This window comes from Branchiostoma belcheri, unplaced genomic scaffold (genome assembly GCF_001625305.1).
Source record: "Branchiostoma belcheri isolate BF01 breed outbred unplaced genomic scaffold, Haploidv18h27 scaffold98, whole genome shotgun sequence".
In the NCBI taxonomy this organism is placed as follows: Eukaryota; Metazoa; Chordata; class Leptocardii; order Amphioxiformes; family Branchiostomatidae; genus Branchiostoma; species Branchiostoma belcheri.
The window spans coordinates 1,122,574-1,133,964 of record NW_017804664.1 but is presented as its reverse complement, the minus strand read 5'-3'; the positions used below and the strand labels follow the sequence as shown (position 1 = coordinate 1,133,964).

Below are 11,391 nucleotides of genomic sequence, written 5' to 3'. Positions count from 1 at the left end.
TATTAGATAGCTTTTGATTTACAGTGGATGTGCCTACAGATGCCCCCCCCCCCTATATTCTATTTCCATTCTATTACTAGACATGGTGACGGCACACTCAAGTTACATGTACGTCAACTTATTTTATGTCGCCATATTTGCCGCCACCAACACAGAGGACAAATACAGGACAGAGCAATACTCATTCTCACTTAAATTAAGTGAGGAAAGGCGTGTAAAGTGCCTTTCCCAAGGGCACAAGATCAGTGGCATGTCAGGACTCTAACCCAAGACCTCTTGGCTCCGAGCCGAGCACTCTGCCGCTACGCCAGACGACCCCACTCCGGGTTAAGAAAAATTCTGTAGCAAGTCTTCTTTAATTTTTATTTAAAAAAAAAATAGAACAACAACAAAAAAAAAGAACAAAACTTTACCTCCAGTGCCAGAAGTCTGGGATTGCTGTTGTCCTCCCGGCATGATGCCACTTTCCGGGTTTCTGGACAGCAAAAAAGACGTCCTACACCAGGCAGAACTCTCCTCGATGTACGTCTGAGTCTACACCCGAAGGCAAAACAGAAACAGGAAACAAAAGATTAAACCACGCCATGTTGTCAAAGAGGATACAAACGTCTCATCTTGAACAGTCCAGACAAATCATGTAAAAATCTAAAGACTTGAATCACTGATACAATCTTTGAAAAAAGCCATTTCTCTTTTTTTATGCGTAAAGCTTAATCTATAGATTAACAGAAAACAAAACATCAAATCACGCAAAAATATCGAAATTGGCTACAAACGTAATACTTCAAAAAGTCGAGACAAATCATATAAAAACCTAAAGACTTTCATTACTGATACATGCTTTGAAAAAAGCCATTTCTCTTTCTTTGATGCGTAAGGCTTATTCTATGGATTAGCAGAAAACAAAACATTAAATCACGCCATAATATCGAAATTGGCTACAAACGTCACACTTTAAACAGTCGAAACAAATCATATAAAAACCTAAAGACTTGCATCACTGATACATGCTTAAAAAAAGCCATTTTCCCTTTTTGATGCGTAAGGCGTATTCTATGGATTAACAGAAAACAAAACATTAAATCACGCCATAATATCGAATAGGCTACAAACGTCTCACCTTGAACAGTCGAGACAAATCATGTAAAATCCTAAAGACTTGCATCATTGATACATGCTTTGAAAAAAAGTCATTTCTCTTTTTTATGAGTAAAGCTTATTCCATGGATTAACAGAAAACAAAACATTAAATCACGCAAATATATCGAAATTGGCAACAAACGTCATACTTTAAACAGTCGAGACAAATCATGTAAAATCCTAAAGACTTGCATCACTGATACATTCTTTGAAAAAAAAAAGCCATTTCTCTTTTTTATGCGTAAGGATTAATCTATGGATTAACAGAAAACAAAAAATTAAATCACGCAAAAATATCAAAATTTGTCTACAAACGTCACACTTTAAACAGTCGAGACAAATCATGTAAAAATCTAAAGATTGCATCACTGATACATGCTTTGATAAGAATGCCATTTCACGTTCTTTTCATGCTAAGACTTATTGCATGCATTTATTAAAGAAAAGTAGCTTACTTCGAAAACTTTGAAATACAGTCATGTTCAATACATGTGACACACGCCCTCGCAAAATATCGTTATATGATAAGCAGATCATATTTTGTTTAAGCCAAAATAATTTTACAGTAAATCATATATGCAGTGAAAGTAAAAACTATCATATGAATATCGTTGAAGAGATTCATCAGTCACGTATAGTACAAGTTCAGTAAGATAATTCTTTCAATCAGTGACTATTAAATCCTAAGGTACATACCTCCGAATTTTCGACGACTAGTCAGTTCGTCTTGGTCACGGAATAATCCTAGTCTCGCAAGATAACGCGAGACTAGGACGAGACTTGCGTGGATCTTCTGCCCCCCTCTGCCTCCTTGCGGAGTAGAGGTAGGTAGGGCTTAGGCAGCTCCCAGCCTTCGTTGCGGTTCAGCTTGGCTCCCACTAGTTGGATGTGTATGGCCTCCTTGATCTTCCGATGTGCGTTGCGGGCTTCCTGATCGATAATTTCGATCGTGTCTAGTATAGGTTGGGTGGTGACCCTATGTCCAGTCTGTAACAGGTGTTGACTAAGTGCAGACTTGTAGTCCTTACGGTCAATCGACTTCTGATGTTCACCTGACCTTTCCCCCAGCGATCTCTCTGTTTCTCCCACATACGTCTCACCGCAGTGTTCGCAGACAAAATTATAAATGACACCACACTTTTCACTCGGATCTAAAGGGTCTTTCGGGCTCACCAGGGCATTCCGTAGGGTGTAGCCTGGTTTTGAAAACAGGCTAACGTTGTGTTAGGCAAACACTCGTTTCAGTCTTTCTGTAGTCCCTTTAATGTAAGGGAGTACAGCAAAGCTGGAGGGTGTTTGTCCCCTGTCTCCACGTTGTGTGTCCTTGTGGTTCCTCTGCTGTGTTTTTCTGGTGTCACCTTCTCTAAGGGCCCAGTCTGGATAGCCGCAGTGACGGAGTGCGTCCTCACTTTCCCTTTCTCTACTTCTCTCAGGGTGCGGTCCTGAATGAGAGTGTCTGCCCTGTGCATTAAGGTTTTAACAATGCCGAGTTTCTGCTGGACGGGGTGGTTGGAGGACCACTGTAGGTAGTGGTCTGTGTGTGTCTCCTTCCGGTAGACATCCGTGGTGATGGTACGGTCCTGGTTCTTAATCAACATCACATCTAACATGGGGAGGCGACCATCTTGTTCTCTCTCCATCGTAAACTTAATACTGTCGTGTTGTTGGTTAATGTGTTCAAAGAGTTCTTGCTCATGTGCTTGCTGGTTGACTATCCCAGTGTCATCCACGTACCTACCCCAAAACTTGGGGCGGTGTGGGGCTGTGTCCAGGGCTTTCCGTTCAAACTCTTCCATGAACAAATTGGCAAGGAGGCAGAGGGGGGCAGAAGATCCACGCAAGTCTCGTCCTAGTCTCGCGTTATCTTGCGAGACTAGGATTATTCCGTGACCAAGACGAACTGACTAGTCGTCGAAAATTCGGAGGTATGTACCTTAGGATTTAATAGTCACTGATTGAAAGAATTATCTTACTGAACTTATCATATGAATATACTATTAATATACTGTGTGACTGTATATTATAGTGAAATATAACAGATTTGTCGCCTTGTTTCATTTGAAAATCCATGGGTCGCCAATCCATGTAGTCCAACCTCTTCCTCGATCAGTTTCTTTAGCGTTAGGCACGGACTTGCCCTCCTTCTTTTTACATCCGGTTGCCAGAGAAGCACTTTGGCAGCCATCTCTTCGTGGCGTACCACATGACCGGCAAGGGCCAGTCGTCTGCTCTGAATGGTCTGGGTAATCAGGGGTAGACCGTTGTAGAGTTCTTTGTTACTCATGCGGCTCTGCTATGGAACATTCAGCACGCACCGAAGCAGGCGTGTGTAGTTACCATTCAATTTCTTGGACAAGGCTTTAGTTAACTCTATTGCTATTGAACTCTGTGAAACGAGGTTTTTTTAAGTGTCTGTTTGTCTGTATGTGTTCCTGCATTATTTATTTTTCATGTTCTGGTCTCTTTTATTACGTCACCGGCAGGATGGCGAAGTGGTGAATATTCGCAATGTTTATCAAAACTTATTGTTCCTTTCTTTTCTACTATTGAGCTTCAACAAAGAAAAACATGCAGGAAACAAAATATGTTACTGAAATGAACAGTTTTAGTTTCATCTTTATTTATTTCAACAAAGCGATATAACATGCATCTTTTTCCGAAACGTATTCAAGAAAACCATAGCCTGCAATCAACAACTGACTAGATACTTTTTTGAGGAATCACAAAATGCTTTTGTATGTTTACAGTATGTTTACAGTATGTTTATCTTTGACCGTACTTTAGAATTAAGGATTATTCCATTCTATAAACAGTCTTTTTCCACATTCAAATATTGTATTTGATGCAATTGCAGTTCTATTTAGCAGAAAAAAATTATGGTTTACAAATTTATTTTATGTTACTCTAGTCTTAGATAGCGAAACCGTGGTTCCAACTTCTGAATTAAGATATTAACTATATTCAAAATAATTTGAATTTCCATCTTTGTTATTTTGGACTTAATTGATTTCATATTCATATGCAAGATTCTAAACAATAATGATATAAATTTGTTTAAGTTTACGTTTTGTACAATTGGCAAGAAAACAAACGACAGCACTAGACATTACGTCTCAAAATGGTAACTTGTAAGTCGAATACTTTTTTCTATTATATCAGATAGTATCAGTTTATTTGGTATACAAACATTATATTCTCCAATGTAATTATTGCTGCGATGACAAATAATATTTGTTTATACTCGGGCTGTTACTACTACTTCTCTAACTTAACAGGTATTTCTCATTGTATATTTTAGTCGATATGGTTCCTAGTCTGTTTCTAAAACGTTCATAAAACTAATATCAATTATATAGTACATAAGAAACATATGATCTTGATACCTGCACACCAAAGCTGCAGACTTTCCCCTCATATTTTTTCCTGAACTGTATCTTAAATCAGACAATAGATAAATTGTAATATCGGCTTTCATTGCAATAGGTGTCCATGTATTCAGTGGGACGTACCTCTTTCTAAACCATGAGTGTAACGATTAGATATAATACATAATACTTTTGGTGTATTTGACAACATTCACAGAAGGCTTTCGTATTATCATTGCAAGCGGCACTAAATAAAATCATAAACCTTGGTTCGTACTAACAAACAAACGAATAGACCTTGTTAAAAATAATACAAAGGAGACATCTTGCTCTTATTTTCATTTTTAAGTTTTACTTCCTGGTTTTCTTTTAATGCAGCTTTCTACATCTGTCCTGTTATCCTAGTATCCAGAGTCCTGTGGCAAATTAAGGAACTGATCATAAATAAAACAAGAAGTGTCTATAAAGAGTCTTGATTAAACAGTGTTGATAATTTGGTGATGATATTAAATCCTGGAGAGTCCTCGCTGCTAATAGAAGCCTCTGGAGACAGCTGTCTATGGCCGCCATGCTTCTACCTTGAAGCCCGCGGATGATTGATTGATTGATATTAAATCATGCTATTTTCTTTTAAACTTCATGGAAATGTCATTTTGTGTAAACTACCTGGAGCAACCTGGCAGATAAAGGGAAAAAGGAGTCTGCATTGCTTGTCATACCATTTGTCCCACCTCAAACCGACACAATCCTCATTATTTCCAGTACTGTTATTTGGTTGTCCATAACCCCACATTTTGTACTTTCCAAGCGCAGAACCATCCACCCACTCAAACTCCCCTTCCTCACGCTGATCATGCAGGCCGATCCATTTAATGGAACGGGTTTGGTGAGAGTTGAGCAGCAAGTCGTTTGTCTCAGCGTCTCGGGGCATGGCGAGGGTGCCGCCATCTTGGCCACAGATCCTAGTCGCCTTGCTGAATGTCTTCGGTATCTTGAAGATCTTGTAGCAGGTTCCTTTCAACGCGAAATAACCTATAGGACAAGACACTAGAAAAAAAAGGATTCTTAAATTATTACAGCAGGGGCAGGGACAGTGATTGAGTGAGTGAGTAAGTGAGTGAGTGAGTGACAGTGAATGAGCAAGTGATTTAGTAAATGAGCGAGTAAGTGAATGAGTGAGTGAGTGAGTGAAGTGAGTGAGTGAGTGAGTGAGTGAAGTGAGTGAGTGAGTACAAAAAGGAAGAAAAGGAAATAGTGGAATATCAAAACCTGATGATTAGTTGATTAAAATTATAAGTAACCTAATTTTTTTAATAAGCATCAAGATGTGTAGTAAAGAAAACAATATTTAATCACAACCTTAACTGTGCTTAAGGTTTACTCGTTCTCTCACAAGCAGTTAGAAACACCGTGCTTGGCTGCCATCACAAAAGGAGGATGTCCATAATAGAACACTTCGAAATAATACCAAAATGACACAGTTTAAGTGCCGGACACAACGTATGCTAAACAGTAGGCTACTTTACTGTGTCCGCCTGCACTGCTGAATGACGTACAGTTAATGTCAGTTAATGTTATAACGGAATTATTGAAGATAAGCTATACACTTACCCGCAGTCTCCTTCAGTCGGGAAATCTCTCCAGATATCTTCGCAATTTCCTCAGAACGACTGCTGACTGTTACTGTTAGAAAGAGCAATAACTTTTGAATACTACAAAAGCAAGACCTTGTTAAAAAATTGATTTTCCATATAACAAGCAATGAAGTTATTTGTATCAATGTCCTTCTTTCAGCATGGTAGTGTTTAGTATGATACGACACTTACGTTCAGTCCTGTTCAGTTTTGCAACTTCTTCAGATAGTTTCGCAATTTCTTCAGAAAGAGTGCTGACTGTTACTGTTAGAAAGAGTAACAATCTTTGAATACCACAAAAACAAGATATGGTGATAAAACTGATTCTACGTATAACAAGTAATAAAGATATTCGTATTCATATCTTTTTTTTTTTGCATGGAAGTTTTTAGTATGATAGGGCACTTACGTGCAGTCCTGTTCAGTTTGGCAACCTCTTCAGATAGTTTCTCAATCTCCTCAGAATGACTGCCATCTTTAACTGTTAAACAAAAAGCACAAAACCTTAACTATTAAGTAGCCTCCAACTCAAATAACAAGCATACAATATAACAATAATGCTATCAATTACAACGAAATACTACTTACGTTCAGTTCTCAAACGTCACACAACATTTCCAAAAATTGTACCTAATAACAAACGTACTGCCAAATAAAATAAAAAAACTTTCACATAACAATGATGATATCGATTTCTAAAGAAATACTACTTACGCTCAGTTCTCCTTTCCAGCCTTTCAATGTGTTTAGACAGCTTTGCAATTTCCCCAGCATAACTGTTGACTGTAACTGTTTTAAAAAATGCATAACCTTGAAACCATACAGATATATTATCAAAAACTAATTCAGTTCCTACTAAATATAAATTTGCTTATTTATAAAGTTTAATAACCCCTAGGCCCTACAATCAATCAATTTCCTTTAATAGTAATGGATTCTCACTTTTATTGTATGAAAAGGAATTCAAATTAACAAGCACATACTAATATTTTATAATATAGTAGTCAGAAAGTGAAGTTTACCTGCCAAATACGGAATCAACATCATAACTGCAATGATGACTTGAAGGCTGACAGCTCGAAACATTTTCTTGCCGACACTGCGACATTTCTTCCTTCTGTTGGCATCTGCATCGTAGCTTGCATCTGTTTAAAATCATTGCTTATATATTAAAACTATCATAAAGTCGATTTCAAATTTAATATTAGATTTATATATTTAAATTATATTTTATAAATTAAGTCAGTCGTTTATTGCAATTTTTCATAAAGGCCAATAGTTTGTTTGTCATTGACTTTCTGACAAGTTTGTTTCCAACACTGTCACATACCTGTTAACAGATGCGATGTAACCATGTTTGCCTTCGTCAGAAGGGTATTTTTCGGTTTGGCCATAGTGGATTGCCTTTAATGTGGGTCTTTATGTAGGTCAACAGAGATTTCTTTTTTGTATGTGTGCAGCATAACTCGAGAAGCTATAATATTCGGTAGGCGTGTAAATGATGTGAAAACGAAGGTCAAGTTAAAAAAGTTCACGTGTTGTGTTTTCTACGTTGTTCCATCGTGTTGTATTTTTGTGTGTTTTGAAAAGCTGGCATAATCCCCGCGAAAGACTCTTTCCGCCCCCGCCAAAACTCTCTCCGCCCCCGCCAAAAATTCCTCCGATCCGCCCCCGCCATGCCAAAACTCCCTCCGCAACCGCCAAACTACCTCCGAGTCGCTTCCCGAAAAAAAAAGATAACGCCGCCACAAGTCAGTGAAAGAGACTAACTCAAGAATCTGCGGAGGGTTATCAGTGTTCTTGATCTATTGCATGTACAGGGGCAGCAAAAAGAAAGGTGCAAAAAGAAAGGTCAAGTTCTACAATGGGCCTCACAGCGGGTACAGTACTAAAGCAGAAGTTTGAGGTCAAATTTTCTGAAAGCGTTCGAGGTACATGATGTGTAGGAAAAATGGGGCTAGAAGTTGCATATGATTTGGCTCACTTTCGGATTGCTATGGGTGTTTAAAATCTTAAAAGGATGACGAACCATCATGATTTTTTTGCATGTGCATTATTTATGCAGATTAGTCTCTAATTTATATAACCAATGATCCTTTTTTATAAAGCTGCAGTGCTCCAATATAGGACGATTTAAAGTACTGACATATTACGTAATTAGGAATGAGACGAACATGGGCAAATATTGATTTTGTAAAAGACCTTATTTTTATAATTAAGGCGAAAATGCTTTTATTTCATAATGACAACTGCTGGCACGCCGGGAATTTCACATTAGTGGCATTTGGAAGTTAAGATGGACATCATTAAACAAAAACTATCCTTCTTTGTAAAGACAAGACGGTTTATTTAGGGGAGAATATGAACAACTTATTATAACTTTAAATTGAAATTGAACTATATATGAGAGACGTATATAGTCACCATTCGTTAAGGTTAAAATCATTTCGTAGGATATAAGTGCTACCCTACTTTATACGCATTTCTTAAAGACAATATTTAAGACATACATACATTGTATGAAGTAAAAATGCCAACAGCCTAGCCATCAAAAGAGCGTGTCATTTTTTTTATTTGTTTCCCTTTCTTCGAATTCTTTCATTACAAAGGGTGCAAACGAGATCATTTGAAAGTTGCCAACCTATTACAGCATTTATCTTACCTGGTCTGGTGGCGTACATAGGGTTGGGAGTATTCGCCGCTGCGTCTGCAACTGACCTCCAATCACTTTGTGGCTGTATGGGCGTGGCACCTATAAAATATACAGCATTAAGATTTATCATAACCCCGTCAATGAAACCCACGGGTTATAAAACAAATTTTAAAAGGCATTATCATCTGAAGATTTGGCGCTTATATTATAAACAGTAAATAGCTATTGAGTTACGGTGGACATGGCGCCTATGCAACCTAGCCTCCACCAGGCCTTTTTACGGGAATACGGATCGTAGAATTCGTCATAAAAGAGAGTAAAATTGGCCAAGGGAGTCCGCCCGCGGGGGGGGGGGGGTAGTTTCTTTCAAACTAGTCAAACCTACAAGGCGGCCAAACTCCCTTACCAAAGGTTCTGTCCATTTTGTCCAAATCTTATAGAAAATAAATTTCATTTTGTCATGGAATGTACCAAATGTGATGTTCTACATAACAAGCTATTTACATTTCTGGAATCAAGTACCATAGATTTCAGGAGATGTTGGAGACAGATTAGAATATATATTTACATGTAATGGTCCCCACAACGGAGAAATAGGTAAATATGCTTTGCTATTAGAAAAAATACCGAAACTTGTGATTAGCCCAATCGATTGTAATACTTTATCAAAGACTTGTGATATCCCTTATTATTTGAATAGTTATGATATAGATATGTTAGGTTTTATTCGACATTAGGTCTATCTTATTGTTATTACTCTTTTTATGTAGTTTGCCATACATTGTACCACGTGCAATTGTCGTGCAATAAAGTTCTTCCTATATAGCCAGCGTAGTTAGTCTGGCAGAGACTAAATGCAACCTTCCCGTTTGTATGAAACAGGGGAAGGCGAAGGGATGAATAAGGTTAAATAAACCATATAAAAATAACCAAATGTAGAAAAATAAAGGCGGATAATTGCATCAACCAGGCTTTCAACCTTTCTTATGATAAATACTAGAATACGAAGTATACATAACTAAATATATCCAACCAAGATGACTAACGCCACTTCAAAAATATTACTACGTCAAGTCTAGTATCTTCTTTCTTTTAAGAATAGAACAGAGAGAAAGTTCTAATAAAACAAACTCTACCTTCTGTGTTAGAGGTTTGTGGTTGCTGCTGTCCTCCCGACATCATGATGTTACTTTTCGAGTTTCTGGACAGAAAAAAAACACGTCCTACACCAGGCAGAACTCCCGTCAAAGTACGTCTGAGTCTACACCCGAAATTAATTTAAAAAAAAAACAGAATCCAAACATTAAATTCTGCCGTGGCTACAAACGTCAAACTTGAACAGTCGAGACAAATCATGTTAAAAGTTTAACCTAAAGACATGCATCACTGATAGGTGCTTTGAAAAACATCATGTCTCGTTTTATTAATATGGGTAAGGATTATTGCATGGATTAAAAGAAAGCAAAACATTAAATCATCCATTAAATCAGATTGGCTACAAACGTCACAAGGTGAGACAAATCAATTGAAAACCTAACGATTTGCGTCACTGATACATGCTTTGGTAAAACTGTCAGTTCTTGCCATTCGTAAGCTTACTGCATGCATTTATGTATTTTTTTTTAATTTATTCCAACATGTAATCACCAGACGTGGTGACGACACACTCAAGTTTCTTCAACTTATATCAATGTCGCCACCAGCACACGAGACAAATACATGACAGGACAATACTCATTTACACCTGAGCTAAGTGAGGAAAACCGTGTAAAGTGCCTTTAACAAGGGCACAAGATCGGTGGCATGTCAGGACTCGAACCCGGGACCTCTAGGTTCCGAGTCGCGCACTCTGCCGCTACGCCACACGACCCCACCATTTATGTATTTGTTGTAAAATACAGCTTACTTCCGAATCGGAAACCTTGGAAATGTACAAAGTCACGTTCAATACATGTGACACACGTCCCTGAAACACATTGTTAAACATATTGTATTTCCATTGAAGTTAGGCAAATGTCTTCCTAAAGTTAGGCAAATGTCTTCCGATTAAAGTTAGGCAAATATTTTCTTATTATAAAGTTAGGCAAAAGATTTGTCATTAAAGTTAGGCAAAAATAAAAGGCAAATGGTTTTGCATAAGTTAGGGAAATGACTTCTCATAAAAATTAGGTAACTTGCAAATGGATTCTCATATAAGTCAGGCAAGTGGCCTTCCATGTAAGATAATCAAATGGTCAAGAATGAGTTGCTTTATATTAGTTACTCATATTCTTCACCCTATGACATAACACACACACAGCCACAAACATATAACCTTCTTGGACAAGGTAATTACACGCAACTGTTATATGATATAGCCCAACACCTATAGATTCTTCTTTTTTATCGAAAGAAATATGCCATGCTTCCAAATCTGAATCTTATCTTATGCCTGTTTTAATTCACCGGATCTTAAAAAGAGAAATGTTATGGCAGCAACAGCTAATACTGTAATTTTTTCCTTAGGCCATGTTGATTTGATTATATGGATGACATCCGCGCGCGCATGAATTTTCGGCCGTTTCCAACCATACTGTAAATCGTACAAAACAGTTGCAAA

The 11,391-nt window shown here is 37.7% G+C and overlaps 2 protein-coding genes across 2 annotated transcripts; both read right to left on the bottom strand.

Annotated features, from left to right (window-relative positions):
* Window positions 1–2,381: 2,381 nt before the first annotated feature.
* Window positions 2,382–2,780, bottom strand: LOC109461974. Its single transcript, XM_019758455.1, has one exon. The coding sequence runs from the start codon at window positions 2,778–2,780 to the stop codon at window positions 2,382–2,384; it is 399 nt and encodes a 132-aa protein (XP_019614014.1).
* Window positions 2,781–3,288: 508 nt separating this feature from the next.
* LOC109461973 (C-type lectin domain family 3 member A homolog) lies at window positions 3,289–7,533 on the bottom strand. The gene is made up of 5 exons (XM_019758454.1): window positions 7,470–7,533; window positions 6,549–6,620; window positions 6,117–6,188; window positions 5,297–5,537; window positions 3,289–3,379 (listed from the first exon to the last, which is right to left on the bottom strand). Exons 1-5 carry the CDS (start codon window positions 7,531–7,533, stop codon window positions 3,289–3,291), a joined length of 540 nt encoding a protein of 179 aa, XP_019614013.1.
* Window positions 7,534–11,391: the final 3,858 nt, after the last annotated feature.